This window comes from Staurois parvus, unplaced genomic scaffold (genome assembly GCF_062004578.1).
Source record: "Staurois parvus isolate SC_StPar_1 unplaced genomic scaffold, SC_StPar_1.0 ptg000425l, whole genome shotgun sequence".
Classification (NCBI taxonomy): Eukaryota; Metazoa; Chordata; class Amphibia; order Anura; family Ranidae; genus Staurois; species Staurois parvus.
In genome coordinates this window covers 1,788,172-1,806,233 of record NW_028318221.1, presented here as the reverse complement: position 1 = coordinate 1,806,233, position 18,062 = coordinate 1,788,172, and the positions used below count along the sequence as shown (strand labels likewise).

At 39.3% G+C, this 18,062-nt stretch overlaps 1 protein-coding gene across 6 annotated transcripts in view; it reads left to right on the top strand.

The window, feature by feature from the left end:
* TCF3 (transcription factor 3) overlaps positions 1-18,062 on the top strand; it is a 143,240-nt gene that overhangs the window by 104,477 nt on the left and 20,701 nt on the right. For 3 of the 6 annotated variants that reach the window (XM_089687420.1, XM_089687423.1, XM_089687418.1), the window contains 8 exons: positions 453-567; positions 1,162-1,220; positions 1,639-1,717; positions 2,161-2,234; positions 2,352-2,528; positions 5,372-5,492; positions 13,716-13,875; positions 14,403-14,647. In XM_089687420.1, coding sequence (XP_089543546.1) covers positions 453-567; positions 1,162-1,220; positions 1,639-1,717; positions 2,161-2,234; positions 2,352-2,528; positions 5,372-5,492; positions 13,716-13,875; positions 14,403-14,647 — 1,030 coding nt within the window. The remainder of the gene's footprint in view (positions 1-452; positions 568-1,161; positions 1,221-1,638; positions 1,718-2,160; positions 2,235-2,351; positions 2,529-5,371; positions 5,493-13,715; positions 13,876-14,402; positions 14,648-18,062) is intronic. The other 3 variants (XM_089687421.1, XM_089687424.1, XM_089687422.1) reach the window with 3 other exon arrangements.

The following is an 18,062-nucleotide window of genomic DNA, read 5'->3' as shown; positions in this document are numbered from 1 at the left end:
GGAAATGGGAGGGACAGCTAAAGGCAGGATATATTTCACTGAACACAAAACAAATGCTATAGTGGCTTTGTGAGTATGTGCACTCTTATATAGCATGTAATGAGAGTTTTTCATAGTCTGGGCTTAATGACATAAGCAAACTTACATATTCACCAGCACACTACGGATCTCCAATATGGTCCAAAAGGTTTTATTCCAAAAAGATTACATCACAAAAGAGTGCAACATTTCGGAGCCATGCAGGACCCCTTCGTCAGGCATGGCATGGTGTGCTGGCGAATATGTACGTTTTGCTTATGATGTTTCAAGTCAAAGTTAGTAGTCGCTACAGCACCCTCTATTGATGAGCTGTACTTCCAGGAATGTGTGCGAAAGGAATATAGTTATGGGCTTAATGACATTTCATATGTCCTTTTTTATATGTGTTAGCGTTGTCATTCTTCTCTTCCCAGGGGTTTCCAGTGCATTCCAGTGAGGTGAACCCAGCTGTATCAAGTTTCCCTTCTGGTGCACAGTATGGAGTCTCTACGCACACCCCCCCCATTAGTAGTGGAGACACAATGATAGGTATGCAGTTTAGCATGTTGTCCATTCTATTGGCAATCTCATTATATATAAACCTGCACAGTTTAATGCTCTAGTAGCTGCTATCCTATACATTTTTGTACAGATTCCAGATTATGGTGTGTGCGTGTTTTTTGTCCTATGTTGGAATTGTAAGCTTTGGAACGCACATTGCTCTCTTCTGGGTGTGGGTTCCAAAGTGATAGAAAGTAATAAAGTACAAGGTTTTGCATAAAATAAGAAATGAACTGGAAGAAATGCATTTGTTCCACTTTGACTTATATAAGTTTATTTCTGCATTTAATTCTTGCAGTTAATTTGAGGTTAAATTAAATTGAGGGAATAGCATGCTAGAGAGATATAATAATCTGTAACATTCTACTGAACATTGTAAAAATAAAATTGAAGTATTTACAAAATATATAAATGTGTAGTTTGACAAAAACATTCGCATTTAAAAATAAATATGAACAGCTTCTCATTCTCTGTCTGTGATAGAATAATATTGATGTCTGGTTAACACTTCACATGGTCATACCATAAGCTGCTTGAAGGTGTAGATAAATTTTACTTTTTTTTTTTCCTTTTCAAATGTAGGAAACCGAGGGAATACCACTGGCAGCTCAGGAGATGCACTTGGAAAAGCTTTAGCTTCTGTAAGACCCTTTATCTTTTATTGTATGTACAGCTGAACTTTATATCCAGTTAATGTAAAAGATGTTTATAGAGAGCACACCGCAATAATTATATAAAACCAATGTAAAGAAAAACTTAACTAGCTATCTGCCATCTGCATGACCACAAAGGATCATAATCCACAATGGTCATACAGAAACCTTTCTGGCATATGTCCGCATATTCCGCATGATGTTTAGATGTTGGTTGCATTTATTAGTGCAGCTTCATTTGTTAAAATTGCACGATAGCGTTGTTGCCAGCACTCAGGTTACACCTTTTAGTTTATACAAAAATTAAGCATGAATTCTGAGTGATTCTATTTCCAATTTTGATGAATGAGACCTATTGTTTCTTGTGGACATAACACTTGAACCTTTTTAATTCTTTTCTTTGTAGATTTATTCTCCAGATCATTCCAGCACAAACTTTTCCTCTAGCCCTTCAACACCTGTGGGGTCACCTCAGGGAATGACAGGTCTGAGATTTTTAGATTTTTTTTTTTTTTTTTCCATGTGTTTGTATTTAGTATCAGAACTATTTTTCATTATACACATATATTAGAAATCACTAAAATTCTTTCCTTGGTACCCATTTATGGTTTTACATTTAAAGGTACTTTCATACCAGCCACTGCGTGGTGAGATGCTGATGTGAACCCTCCAGGTATGAGACAAGGCATTTTGCTTTGTTTTGTGGTGGGACTGTGCTGGAATAGCCACCCAACACAGTCCTACCACACCTGGTGTGAATCTACACTAAGCATTTTAGTACTTGAAACCGATCCTAAATTATTTTTTATTTTTTTACTAGGGTACCAGATGTTAAAACAGTCACATACATGTGCTTCAGGGAAATGTGAAATTCAGTCATCAGCTTACATTCCCTGTATTAATATGTCTGGATTTGTTTTTTAATTAGGAACAGGGCAGTGGCCCAGAGCAAGTGTGCCAGGCGCCCTGTCTCCCAGTTACGAGGGCACATTACACACATTGGTATGTATCATGAAAACTTTTTTTTCTGTTTAAGGTTTAATATTTTTAGATATTGACAATTGAAATCACTATTTTGTTTTTTGTTTTGTTTTTTTGTTTTTTTTTTTGGTTTTAAAGCAGAACAAGATGGAGGACCGCCTGGATGAGGCTATTCATGTTTTAAGGAGTCATGCTGTGGGACAGACTGGTTCTCTCCCTGGGGGCCATGAAGATATGCATGCGCTTTTAGGAGCAGGGGTGCTTGGAACAAACTTTTCTAGTGCAGTGCTCTCAATGGCAAATCGACACTCCATGGTTAGGATTTATTACCACTATACATCCTTACATATACTGTACATGTGTACACGCAAGGGTAAAAAAAACAAACACACAGAGCCCTATTTTGTTTATTACATGTGAAAGCTGTGTTTCATGTTTTAGAAGGGAAGCACAGGTGCTGGTATGCTTAGATTGATTGAAAACAAACTTTGCATGGCAGTCTATTATCTTGGGGGTTGAACAGCTGATAGCCTCATTCATTCTGCAGACATCGACTCTACAAATTGGGGAAAAAATATAAAAGTGTGTATATACCCAAGAGGGTGTGAAATGCTCCTGTAAAAGCTGTGGCAAATATGCAGGCTTTGGAACTCAAGCTCGAAGATCTCTCCTTCAGTGCCCCTGAAACTGTAAAGTGGTTCTACTCTTTAGTACCTACAGTACCAGAAATATCTGTTTTGGAGCCTTTGATTTCCACAGTCCGAAATTCAGATAGCAAAGTTTTTTTGTTTTTTTTTCATTTTTCACAGAATTAAGTTTAACCGCTTACCCGCCGCCCTATAGTAGAAGTACTGCTACAGGGCGGCAGTACTGCACAAAATCACATGTATACACACGTGATTTACATTTCAGAGTAGGGGGTGCGCCGCCATTGGCGGCTACGGATGTCAATCACTGGATCCCAGCCGAAGATTCCCTGTCGGAACCCGGCGATCACCGAATAAAACTGACAGGGGAGAGACCTGCGTGTAAAAAAAAAAAAAAAACACAGGTCTCTCTCCTGCCAGCAAGCACATGCGTCTGCGTTTTTTATTTTTTGATCTATAAACAAAAAAAGACCTACAATTTTGGAAAAAAAACCAAAACAATATTTTGACTTCTTGCTATAAAACCTATCCGATAAAAAATAAAAAAAAATAAACAATTTCTTCATAAACTTAGGCCAAAATGTATTCTGCTACATGTCTTTGCTAAAAAAAGAAAAAATCCCAGTAAGTGTATATTAACCACGTGCTGCCTGGCCTATGGTCAAATGGCAGCCGGGCGAATACTTCGTCCCTCCAGCAGGGGGCCATATGACGTCCTTCCGGGATCGCGCTTTGCACGTGCCCGCAGGGCCACGCTGTGGCAAGATCTGTCATCCGGCCGTGTACCTCGGACACGGCCGATCACAGATCTGTGTACCGGCCCTGTTGACAATATCATGTGACCTGCTGTGACCAATCACAGCAGGTCATATGACAGTTGTACATAATGGATGTCTTCCTTTCATGCCATCCATTGTACACAAGTGTGTCTAGCTGTGAATGGTTAAAGAAATTCTTTGCTATAAGCAATCAAATTGTAAAAAAAAAAAAAAAAATTCTAATCACTTCCCCAAAGTAGTACAATGTTTCTATGGTAACATTATACTACTTTGGTCATAGTGCAATATGAAAAAAAATCTTAAAAAAGAGAAAAAAAAGTAATAGAAATTTTTTTTTCGTACTGTCACCAGTGTCCCTGATCACCACCACACCAGTTGTATGCTGACGCTGTACTGCACTGGTGACAGTATGTAAAAAAAAAAAATTGTGAAAAAAATAATTTTTATTACTTTTCCGAAAAATTATGACAAAAAAATTACAACTTCAAAAAAACTCGCCATGCCTCTTATGAAATACAGTAGACTGTCTACTTTGCAAAAAGGGGTCATTCTGATATTTTTGGGCCTCAAAAAATTAGATTGGCTCTCAGTACTTCAGGATTGATCAATTTTCATATATATCCCATAGTTTGTAAACTCTATAACTTTCCTACAGACCAAATAATAAATACTGATTTGGGTTATTTTCACCAAAGAAATGTAGCAGAATACATCTTGGCCTAAATTTATGGAGAACAATTATTTATTTGCAAAACTTTTATAACCGAAACAAAGAAAAATGTGGGGTTTGTTTTCCAAACTTTTCAGTCTTTTTTTGTTAATTTAGCAAAAAATAAAAACCCCAAAGAAAGCTCTAGTTGTGTGAACAATATGATAAAATGTTAGTTTCGGTACAGTGTTGCATGACCGCCAATTGTCATTCAAAGTGTGGGAGCGCTGAAACCTGAAAAATGGCCTGGGCAGGAAAGGGGTAAAAAAAAGTGCCTGGTATTGAAGTGGTTAATTGGTTTACGTGAAAGTTATAGCGTCTACAAATGGTCACACACACACATGTATGTGTGTGTGTGTGTGTGTGTGTGTATATATATATATATATATATATATATATATATATATATATATCTCGGAATTTAAACATTTTTTTTTTTATACTAGTAATGGCAGCAATCAGCGACTTATTGCGGGACTGCAGTGGGCATTCTGACACTGGGGGGGAACTGACTAACTGCCTCTGATATCCCCAGTGACACTAATACAGTGATCAGTGCTAATAAAAAGCACTGACACTGTACTAATGACACTGGGCAGGAAGGGGTTAACATCTGGAGTAATCAAAGGGTTAACCTTGTTCTGTGTGTTTGTTTTTTTTTACAAAGCAGCGTGTCTATGCTGACAGGAGGGAGACCTGTGTTTTACACATGAGTCTCTCCCCCATCAGCTTTCACTTACTCCCGGCCAGGACCCAGTGATTGTCATCCCCAGCAGCCAATAGCGGCGTGGGTAGGGTGGCACGTACATGCGTGTGCACCCCCCTACCCAGAAATGCAAATCGCACATATGTAATTTTGCGCAGCCGTGTTGCCCTGTAGCAGTACATCTGATGTAGGGCAGTGGGTAAGCGATTACCCAGACCCCTTTTGACTCTTTTGAATTTACATTTGTATTACCAGAAGAAATGTAATTTGTACTCTTAACTTCTTTTGATAATTATTTAACCAGCCTTGTTGTTTAGGCTACAAGTCAAGCAGAAGATGGGTTACCAAATGCGCCCAGTATGCTTCACAACCCAATCACGCTACCCATACAGCAAGGATCTCTGCCTGATCTTACCAGACAACCAGATTCCTACAGTGGTAAGCATGAAAAGCGAGATTATGAAGTGTTCGAACAAAAATATCTTATTCAATATCCTTTCTGGAGAAATTTGTCTCAAAATATATTGGATTGTTCAGATTTGGTTCTAATGATTTATACATGGTATACCTTAAAACAAGCTATTGCATTAAAATGGGTTTCTACATGGCTAAATACACGCAAACGTTTATTTACCAAAATATTTATTATTTTGTACCCTACTTTGACTTGGTATCAGAAATTGGGGAGAGAGGAGCAGCTCTTAGAAGCCCCGGGTCATAGGTTTCCAAGCTGTATTGCTTAACTGCATTAGAGAAATTCAGGTCACTAGTCTAGCTCTGCTGTCCGTGGCAAGTCTTAGGATTGAATAGACAGAAATACATATACTATGACAAGTGAAACAGCTTTCATATGTGTTTTAACTGTGTGTTTAGTGGTTTCCTGACTACAAACAGTATGCTTTTAGGGTGCATTCAGCTTGCAATTAAGTTCAGGTTATAATGTTTTTGACCTGCATTTGCCCCCTTTGAGCTGCTTTTGCTCTCCGATTGATATGTACTGAGTTCTGATGCAACAAGAGCCCATGTAAACATACTTTAAAATGAGCATCTTTACATAGATGAACTCATTCTAGTGCTCTGTTAACTTCTCCTCCTCCAGCTTTTGTCTAAAAAAAACTTTATTGGGTATATAGCACTGAGCAATGCATCGAAGCCTGGTTTTTCATGCAATGTACAGTTTACCACCTTGTCCAGTGTGTAAGGGTAGGAAGGCTAGGAAAAGAATGTAAATAAAGAATCCAGGTATATATTTAAAATTGTAATTTTGACATTTGTGTTGGTGTTAGCCTGAATTATTTAAGTTCTGTTATAATACAAAAATAGGCCACAGGCCAGTCAAAAGATATACAGTCAAGTCAAAATAAATAAAAAAAAGACATTAAAACAATTTCATGGCACCACCTGATTGACCGACATGAAAATAGGCAAGCAACCTTAGATTTCAAGGAATACGTTGTGTAATTCTGACATACTATCACCTCCTTAAAGGAATATTTGCTGCAACCATTTTACATGGGCAATTTAAAAGTTCTCAAACTGAAGTGTGTCCCAATCCAAAAAAAATGAAAGAAAGGGGGGAATGGAAAAGAGCCATGGAGAGGACAGAACAGCTGAGACTGCCAGCCAGACTCAATGGCATGTCTAGCCCAACATAAGGGGCTGAAGACTGAAGTTGTTTTTAACCCTTGGTGCCCATCAAAAGAAAATGTCATTTTACAAACTACTCACTTATTTCTGGACCTATCTTCCTGAAGCACCTGATATACATAGGTGGAGAATTTATCATAGCATACAGTGAAAGATCTAGTGATCGACTGGTAACCAGAGTGATCAGGTAGTTTAGGAGCTTAAAACAGCCCTGCCAACATTTCAAAAAGCTGAAACTACTTGGCTCGCCCATTACTCATGCTACCAAATTTTCCTAAAATGAAGAGAGCTTACTGAAAGTTCTTACAAGGCACATATAATGGAAAGGAAGTGCAGTGCTATAGTGAATAACAGTGACATGGAAAAAAATTTATGACCTAAAAAAAGGTGACTTGCGTGAGCAAATAATAAGTGCATAATTATCAATGTAATATTAGCAATCAATCTCTATACGGCGGCGGACTGACCATTTGGAAACTCAGGCACTGCCCGAGGGCCCGGGGTCAGTAGGGGGCCCCATGAGATGCCCCTGGTACCTTTTCATAGGCTTTTTTGAGTTTGGGCAAGGACACAGGGGCCCCATGATCCCCTATTGCCCGGGGGCCCTGAGTTGTCAGTCCGCCCCTGTCTCTATATATAGTGTCCAGAAATTGTAAATACAGTGGGGCAAAAAAGTATTTAGTCAGCCACCAATTGTGCAAGTTTTCCCACTTAAAAAGATGAGAGGCCTGTAATTGGCATCATAGGTAGACCTCAACTATGAGAGACAAAATGAGAAAAAAAATCCAGACAATCACATTGGCTTATTTGGAAAGAAATTATGGTGGAAAATAAGTATTTGGTCAATATCAAAAGTTCATCTCAATACTTTGTTATATATCCTTTGTTGGCAATGACAGAGGTCAAACGTTTCCTGTAAGTCTTCACAAGGTTGGCACACACTGTTGCTGGTATGTTGGCCCATTCCTCCATGCAGATCTCCTCTAGAGCAGTGATGTTTTGGGGCTGTCGCTGGGCAACACGGACTTTCAACTCCCTCCAAAGGTTTTCTATGGGGTTGAGATCTGGAGACTGGCTAGGCCACTCCAGGACCTTGAAATGCTTCTTACGAAGCCACTCCTTCGTTGCCCGGGCGGTATGTTTGGGATCATTGTCATGTTGGAAGACCCAGCCACGTTTCATCTTCAATGCCCTTGCTGATGGAAGGAGGTTTGCACTCAAAATCTCACGATACATGGCCCCATTGATTCTGTCCTGTACATGGATCAGTCATCCTGGTCCCTTTGCGGAGAAACAGCCGCAAAGCATGATGTTGCCACCCCCATACTTCACAGTAGGTATGGTGTTCTTTGGATGCAACTCAGCATTCTCTCTCCTCCAAACACGACGAATTGTGTTTCTACCAAACCGTTCTGTTTTGGTTTCCTCTGACTATATGACATTCTCCCAATCCTCTTCTGGATCATCCAAATGCTCTCTAGCAAACTTTAGACGGGCCCAGACATGTACTGGCTTAAGCAGGAGGACACGTCTGGCACTGCAGGATCTGAGTCCCTGGCGGCGTAGTGTATTACTGATGGTAGCCTTTGTTACGTTGGTCCCAGCTCTCTGCAGGTCATTCACTAGGTCCCCCCGTGTGGTCCTGGGATTTTTGCTCACCGTTCTCGTGATCATTTTGACCCCACGGGGTGAGATCTTGCGTGGAGCCCCAGATCGAGGGAGATTATCAGTGGTCTTGTATGTCTTCCATTTTCTAATTATTGCTCCCACAGTTGATTTGTTCACACCAAGCTGCTTGCCTATTGCAGATTCAGTCTTCCCAGCCTGGTGCAGGTCTACAATTTTGTTTCTGGTGTCCTTCGACAGCTCTTTGGTCTTCACCATAGTGGAGTTTGGAGTGTGACTGTTTAAGGTTGTGGACAGGTGTCTGTCTTTTATACTGATAACAAGTTCAAACAGGTGCCATTGATACAGGTAATGAGTGCAGGACAGAGGAGCCTCTTAAAGAAGAAGGTACAGGTCTGTGAGAGCCAGAAATCTTGCTTGTTTGTAGGTGACCAAATACTTATTTTCCACCATAATTTGCAAATAAATTCTTTCCAAATCAGCCAATGTGATTGTCTGGATTTTGTTTTCTCATTTTGTCTCCCATAGTTGAGGTCTACCTATGATGCCAATTACAGGCCTCTCTCATCTTTTTAAGTGGGAGAACTTGCACAGTTGGCTGACTAAATACTTTTTTGCCCCACTGTAAACGTGACATCAAGTGGTGGGTGAATCCTTGACAATTCTTCCTCCTAATGCACACAAAAAAAATGTGCATTCAAAATAGAAACTCCTCCAGCAGGTAAGCCGTATCCACTGCCAGCAAAGGTACAATGGTGTACACCGCTTACATTCAGTAGAAACAGTTGGTTCCCCCAAAAAGTGGCTGTCACATGTTATTCACTATAGCGCTGCACTTCCTTTCCATTATATGTTTGAGGATAAAGTGGGTTGTCCTTTTTGTGCTAGCAGCTGATGCAATTTCTCCCCTGGCGCTCACTACATTCTTCTTTTTACTTATCAGGCACAGTTCTGGGTTTATTGGATGCCTGGCCCCATGCTGCACTGTGTAGTTCCTTCCTCCTGTCCCTATGGCACTACTGTATCCTGCATGGGATAAGTAAATATAAATAGGATAGGTAGATATAAATGTAGAGTGATCCCCTGGTCAATGGTGCTAACAACCATGCTAAGGGGATTTTGTTTTTACTCCTACCGACATTGGGGGATTTATTACTCGTGACTTACCATCGGCGTAGGGGCATTATTTACTCTCAATGACCTCTGTGTAGGAGCATATTTTACTACTGGCCAGCAGTCTGCTGGACTGGGATCTGGCTGCTTATTTAAAAAGTTTTAGACCCATGCATTAATGGCTCTTAACATTGATCTACTGCACTGCTATCTATCAATAGGCAGCAACAAAACCACAAAATCCCTGCTGGTGCAAGGTATACCTCAGGAGGAGCTTACAGATCCAGACTTTCCCCAGTCCTGACACATGCAATCCGTATCTTTAAAATAAAAAAAAAGTCCATGTAGCCTTGTGTGTGATTCGAGGTTTATTGTGTAAATCGAGTTTACAAGCTAATGGATATCAAGAGCATATATAAAAACAAAGAAAAACCAAAACTTTACCAACATTTTAAATATGGAACGCAATTAATCTGTTAATTCGGGAAATGATCAGTCCTTATATAATTTGCAGGGCAAGCTATGGGGAAGGGTGTGACAATATTCTATAACTTTTGGCATTAAAGATTCAGTCCACCAAAAAGTGATATTCAGTTTTTAGTAAATTTTTCACTCCTGTGTTTGCGCACTGATGTGGAAAATTTTAAATCTGGAAATAATCTCCCTATCGCCGAATGGTGGATGGCTTACACCCACGGGTGCTTTAAAGAATTGAGCTCTGTCATTTCAAAGCCATTGTTTCTCATTTTTAGGAACTCTTTAATGACTGGCATAGTACCACTGGATTGGTGTAAGGCCAATGTGGTGCCTATATTTTTACCAAGTAATTATAGACCTGTTAGTTTAACTTCTATAGTTGGGAAGATACTGGAGAGTTTAATAAAAGACCCACATATATGAGTTTACAAAAAGAACATTGGGGAACTGGAGAAAGGGCAACCAAACTGATAAGAGGCATGGAGGAGCTCAGTTATGAGGAAAGATTAGAGGAACTGAATTTATTCTCTCTTGAGAAGAGATTAACCTCCCTAGCGGTATGATTATTTCCGATTTTTGGTGCTGAAAGCGGTACCCTTATTCTGCATGGAAATATGTAGTTTTTTTATTGTAGGCTGTAATATTTAGGAATAACTCGCTGAAATCTGTCCGAACAAGAGTCTATTAAACATCCCGGGTATGATCAAATTTGAAACACAAAATCATAAATTATAATTTAATAAATAATCATAAAAAATAATATAATATTACATTTAATTCAATAATATAATCAAACCAAAAACACTGAAATTTTAAATATAGCGCCAAGTTCGCACATTGCTGAGCAAAGTCACAAAATTGTTTTCAGTGTCTGATGACGATTTTCCCCCACGAATCATTATCACTCAATTCTGCAAGTGGTTCTGATTTACTATCGCTGTTCTCTAGCTGATCTAAACCCGCTTTTGACCTAAAGGGACGCTTTTTGGATGCCATGGACGTTTCTAAGTTTCCAGGCAGAAAGAACATTCAAAATGCAGACAGGGGACAGGACAGAACACTAGGGACAAAATGTATGTGAAATAGGTTGAAACAGCAATGTTTTACTATGAAAAATCGTTTTGAAAAAAATGAAATTTTTTTTAAATTTTCAAATTTCCCGCCGGCGCCCGTATGTCCCGACGTCACAGGGACCGGAACACAGGAGCCGGATGCCGGCATCTGCCGGAGGAGATGGCCGGGGGCGCTGCAGGGGACACACCGCGGGAGCGAAGGACAAGGTAAGTGCTGCAGGGACTCCCTATGCAGCGCTGCATGGTAAGCCCGAGTGTAGCTCGGGGTTACCGCTTTTGGTATAGAAATTTTACCCCGAGCTACACTCGGGAATACCGTTAGGGAGGTTAAGGGGGGCGTATGATCAACATGTATAAATACATCAGTGGTTCATATAGTGAACTCAGTGTAGAGTTATTCACCCTGAGGTCATCACAGAGGACAAGGGGGCACTCTTTGAGTCTGGAGGAAAAGATTTAATCTCCAAATACGGAAAGGTTTCTTCACAGTAAGAGCTGTGAAAATGTGGAATAGAATCCATGAAGAGTTGGTTCTGGTCAGCTCAGTGGATTGCTTTAAAAAAAAGCCTGGATTATTTCCTAGATACACAGAATATAACTGGATAGTAACATTTATAGGTAACGTTGACCGAGGGAATATCCGATTTGCCTCTCGGGATCAAGAAGGAATTTTTTTCCCCTGCAGGAGCAAATTGCATCATGCTTTTCTGGGGTTTTTTTTGTTTGTTTTTTTTTTTGCCTTCCTCTGAATCACCTGTGGGTCTGGGATTACAACTTTTTTTTTTTTTGGAGTCAAACTAGATGGACTTTTGTCTTGTTTCAGCCAGACTAACTATGTAACTATCAGCAAGGATCCATATTAGTGCCATTTAATAGGTGCCTTGAGAATTCATTGTGTATTCACTACCTGGAAAGTTTTATTTTAGATACTAAAATTACAAAAGAACAGTAGGTTATAAATATTGAGCAATTCAACTTTGAACAATATCATGGCTTTCTTCCAGGTTGTTTTTTAACTTCTTGCCAACCAGCCACTGTAGAAATGCGGTGGCAGATCAGCACGGCTGGGCAAAACCACGTTTTTAAACGTGCATTTGCAAAACAGGTAGGGGGCGTGCTCCACCCGTCCTGCCGATCGCGGGTGTCAGTCGCCGGGTCACGGCCAGTCATTACCTACCATGTCCCGGCGATTAGCGGCAATCACTGACAGAGAGGACAGATGCAGTGTTTACACTGCAGCTGTGCTTTCTGTCAGTCCCCTGTCAGCTCCTGACATGCTGATCCGGAGAGAAGAGTTTATCTCTCCGGATCAGCGCGTTCCCCTGCAGTACACACCCCTGCCCCCTAGTAAAACACTCCCCTCACAGTTAACCCTTTCAGTAAATAAAAGTTAACCCCTTCCTCGCCAGTGCCATTAGTACAGTGTCAGTGGTTTTTTTTTTTTTTTTTTTTTTGCATTGATCACTGTATTGGTGTCACTGGGGATGTCAGTGACCCCAAGTCAGTTCCCCCCCAGTGTCAGAATGTCCGCCGCAGTCCCGCCATAAGTCACTGATCGCCGCCATTATTAGTATAAAAAAAAATTAAAAATCCCAGTATCTTTCCTGCCATTTGTAAACGCTATAACTTTCACATAAACCAATTAATTTACACGTATTGGGGTTTTTTTTTTTTTTTTAGCAAAGATGTCGCAGAATACATTTTGGCAGAAATTTTTACCTTTCTTTTTTACTGGACATGTTTTATGGCAAAAAGTCCAAAATTTTAGTTTTTTTTTACCTCAAAATCGACAGCCTTTTTTTTTTTTTTTTTTTATAGCGCAAAAAAAATAAAAAAAACGCACAGGCGATCAAATGCCACCGAAAGAAAGCTCAATTTGTGCGGAAAAAAAGGATGTAAATTTAATTTATGTACCGTATTGCATGACCGCGCAATTGTCCGTTAAACTTACGCAGCGCTGTATAGCAAAAAAATGGCATAAATTGCAGTATCTATACCATAGTTTTAGATGCTATAACTTTCACACAAAGCAATCAATATACACTTATTGGGATTTTGTTTTACCAAAAACATGTAGCAGAATACGTTTTGGCCTAAATTTATAACCAACTTTGAGTTTACTATATATTTTTTATAGCTGAAAGTAAAAAATATCATTTTTCTTCAACATTTTTGGTCTTTTTATGTTTATAGCGTGAAAAATAAAAAGCTCACAGGTGATCAAATACCACCGAAAGAAAGCTCTATTTGTGTGAAAAAAGGGACGTAAATTTTGTTTGGGTGCAGCATTGCATGACCGCGCAATTATCAGTTGAATTAGTGCAGCGCTGAGTAGCAAAAAGAGGCCTGGTCATTAAGGGGGGTAAATCCTCAGGAGGGCAAGTAGTTAAACTGTGGGTCTGTATTACAAGACTTTTATTTAGGATCCTTGCAGATGTATGATAGGGCTACCTAAGTGAATTCAGTCGTGTGTCACCAGGTTGATGATGATGCAAATCATGGAGGCCGAGCCATCTGTTGAAAGGTTAATCAGAGATTGCATACTCACATAAGCTGTTAGGTTTGGTCTACCTCAAGAAAATGTAATAACTAATATTATAGTTTACCAACTGATGTTTTGGTCTAGGAGAGTGGGCATATTATTTTGGATATCTTTAGGCATTTTGTTTTACACTGTATATTGGAAATATGAAGATACTGAATCTCTTTATCTTTTTGACTGCAGGACTCCCAGCAGTGGGCAGGACTGTTGTGTCATCTGCGGTATCAGAAATTAAAAGGGAAAATAAAGAAGACGAAGAGAATCGGTCAGTGGCTGATTTGTCAGAGGATGATAAGAAAGAGTCTAAACAACAGAGAAGCCGGACACGCTGCTCAGTGAACAGGTCTCATTAAGTGGGAGGGAAGCATGCACTCCAGGGTCAATGGGTATTATGAATGGGCATTTTTCCACGTAGTAGGAGCTGGCCTAAAGAAATTTGTCTGGAATAAGAAAAAAAAATTTAAACACAGTATTATACAAGATGTTTAAAATACTAATGTATGCCACCTCTGTTGCACCTAATCTTTGTGGTCTTGCAGAGCTAGAAGTGCATTAACCTCCTCACCCCGCCACCCCCCAATCCTGAAACATTGCTAGTGTCCCTTCAGAGATGTAGGAGCACACTAGTTATGTGGTGGCTGTAGGGTAGACGAGGCACAGGCTCCTAGAAATGTCAGATGAAGATTCTGTCAGCACTTCTAGCTGAAGACAGAGCAAAGAATGGCTATAACAGAAGTTACTTTGGTAAGAAAATGTCTGTTTTTTAAAGTGGCATAGTTTCATTAAATTTCATAGCAGTAGCACTGATGATTTCTAGGGTAGGACCACCACTAATGCATAGTATATCTCAACTCCACCTCCCCTCCACAGTCAAGATGAAGATGATGATGAGGAGGATGATAACCTTCCTCCAGAACAAAAAGCTGAGCGTGAGAAGGAGAGGCGAGTGGCCAACAATGCCAGGGAACGACTTCGAGTCAGAGATATCAACGAAGCATTTAAAGAGCTGGGGCGGATGTGCCAGCTGCATCTTAACAGTGAGAAGCCACAGACCAAGCTCCTGATTCTGCACCAGGCCGTCTCTGTCATCCTGAGCCTGGAGCAGCAAGTGCGAGGTGAGCGGGACCTGCTGTGAAGTGGTGGGGCATGGATCTGTCTGTCTATTCCTCCCTCCTCCTCTGCCCTCCACGAATGAGATATACATGCAGAGTACCCCTTCTAACTTGGTCTCCTGCTTTGGGGCATTGCATGTATACTCTCTTCTCCCATTCCTTGCTTGCTAGTGTTTTGCATTCCCTTTTTTTTTTATCCAGAAGGGACACATTTAGTTAAAACGCCATTGGTTTTGAGGGAAAAAAGAATTGGCTTTGTCCATTTGCTATTTGAGGCAGTATGTTTCCCTTTAGTGTATGAGAGGGATATATACCATTTAAAAGTCTCACATTTTATTGTAAGATGGGAGTTTATCATGAATAATTAAAGTACCTAACCCAACGCTTCATACCCAATACACTACAAATAATTAGGTGGATGGAAATGGGTTATACTAACCTTTTGCAGCTCTGATCCAAGGATCCAGTAGATACTTTGTCAGAGGAGAATTTATCATGACTAGGCTACCTGATATACCTTACCCAAAAATTCATACCTGACCATACCAGACCCTTAAGTGGATATAAATTAATTTATACTGACCGTTTACAACTCTAAAGTGAGGATCGAGCAGTGTTCTTCCCCGCCAAAATCTCTCAGTCAGCTGTGTGAGCAGTAAGTAGACAAAATCACTAAAAAAACAGATCTGGGCCCTATATAAATATAAGGGCTACAAGGGTAAGTATGATTTTACACATTGGCTTTCTGATATGCTCCACTTGAAACAAAATGAATAGTTTGGGTTAGCCTCTTCTTTAAGGTAGAGTGAGTGTCTAAAAAGTAGATGTTTTAACACGTGTTTGTAACTGGCTGTGCATGCTAAATCTACTCATTCTCAAAATATGCATCCATTTCTGTGCAAACCTTTTCATCCATATCTAAATATTACTGGTGAGGATTATGGATATCACCACTGCTATTCTGACTGCCCATTAAAATTAGTGGGTATGGTTCAGTCTGTGCTTTGCTCTTCTTGCATCAGTTCTTTTACACGCGACTTCACATGTGACTTTCCTTTTCTGTGTCGTCTTCTTACTCCCCATGCTACCATCTTTTATTTTCTACAGACAGTTCTCCAAACCCTACCTCCTCCAGTCCTTGCATCCTCTCCCCCCTCCCACACACTGCCCAGTTGGCTTTGCACTCACTGCTCATTTTAATATGGCAGCTGAGGGACCTGTGGGTCTGGTAGTGCTTCTGTTACATGCTGCACCAGCTCTGTACTCTGTGTATACAGATGCAGTATAATTTTAGATTTACTTTGAACTAATTGGCCTTTTTTGCTGTCAGGGTATTGATTCTGATTAGCAAGGATCATTTCTAAATGTTCATACTTTTAGACAGGCATAGGCAAATAATGTAAACCTCTCCTCTTGTAATCACTACTTTCATTACTCCAAGGTTAAATCTCACATAGACAACAAAATTGATTGTATTAAAGCAATCATATTAATTATTTAAAAATATTTTTAGTTTTTCAGTCTGAGAATCCTCATCATAATGCTAAACGTTTTGTTTGGGTGGGGTGGTGGTGTGTGTGCATTTGTGTGTGTGTGTGTGTGTGTGTGTGTGTGTGTGTGTGTGTATATACATTAAATTAAAAATTGGAATTATTGATATAAAAATAATTTGGACAATGAAAACCATTTAGTCTGCCTTAACCCTTTATAGTGGTTCACTACATTAACTGTTGCTTGCTTTATGTTTGACTTCTATCTCATTGCCAAAGAAAATACATTACTTATCTAGAAATTGACTGGTATAAATAATGCAGAGAAATCTGAGCAAATGGTGCTTCCAGTTCCTTATACAGGGCTTTCCCATCAGAAAAAAAAGTTATACTGGCTGCTACTTACTTTTGATACATTTTTTTGTTGTTTTTAAACAGCCAGTCTTATTACTTCATTATCACCCATGTTATATTGTGGTGTTACTCTGAAATGTCAGATTTGCATCTTCTAAACCAGCAGCTGTTTTCCGAAAGTTCTAAACTTTTTCAGCTAGCAGGAACTGTCTAAAAGAACTGTCTTACCTAATACAATAAGAGACATTTAGGGTCTATGTATAAAAAAGCTTTAGTGAATGTGACACACATCCGCTCAGTTCCAACAAAACTTGTTGTATTCATTGTTTGTAAAATTATCTAGTATGATGGTAACCGCCATCTTGTGGTCATTATATGGTATTTGTTTTAAAATACTCCAATCCGAAAAACAAATAAACATTTTGGCCACTAGATGGAGATTGTGATAATGCAAGATAGCCCAAAATATGGCACCTTATGCTGGATGTGTCACATTTTTTTCAGCAAACTTTTTTTTTTTTTTTTTTGTACATGGAACCCTTTATTGTCCTAACCTTGTTTCTTAACAAATAGTGCCCTTCCCCACTATTTGCACTTAATTACACAAAACCTTATTTTGTAATTCCCCAAAAACATCTGCTCCACATAGGAGCTTTACATGTTTGATTTCCTTTTAAGTACAAAATACCTACCTATTATGTTTTTGACCCTGTAAAAGGGATGTGACCATTTTCCAAATGCCTATTGTGATTGGGAATGTTTTATTACATTCTTCAGTTTCCAACTACCATAATCCTAAACTTTTCAGACATTAAACCTCTTTAGTGCAATATTGTGCCTCTATTCTGGCTTGTAATTGGTAGCAAAATATTAGTACATGGCTCAGAATAATATATTTTCCCCAAAAGATCCATTTATAACCATATATAAAAATGTTTCTTGGCCACATTAGGATGATACTGTAACATTAAGGGTTTTTCTTTTTCTTTTTTTTCACGTGATACATTGCAGAATGGTCTGATATTTTGTAGCTAGATAAATGGTTCAGAATATAGGCATTTTATGTAGAAAGAAGTATGCTCATAGGCAGAGGTGTTGGGCTCTATTTATATTCAGGCAAAACAGAAGTACCGTAATTCCTTCTGCAATTTAAAAAAACTGTTAAACGAAAATGGTATCATGGGACTGCTTAGAGTATTTCATCCTTAGATCTCACAGGAAAGATGTTCTTCACAAATTTTAGGTGGTGAAATATTTGGAGACTGAGCCACAAAAATATCCCTGGACTATTGTGTCCTTACAAAAGTAAACCTTTAACGCCTTACATTTGCACAATAGTCAAGTTCCAGATTGGCATCTATTTTGTTAATATTTATTGCAGGCACTTACCAATGTAGAGGCAAATAGAGTGAAATTCTGTTTCACTATGTGCTAAACTTCAACCAGTTCAATAAAATGGCTTGCCTCCCTAATTTTTTTTTTTTTTTGTGACATTACAAGCCGCCTTTGGGGTTGTTCCTTTTTCTTTGCTGATCTAGTAGTTCTCTGAGAACTTTAATTGACTGAATAGATTA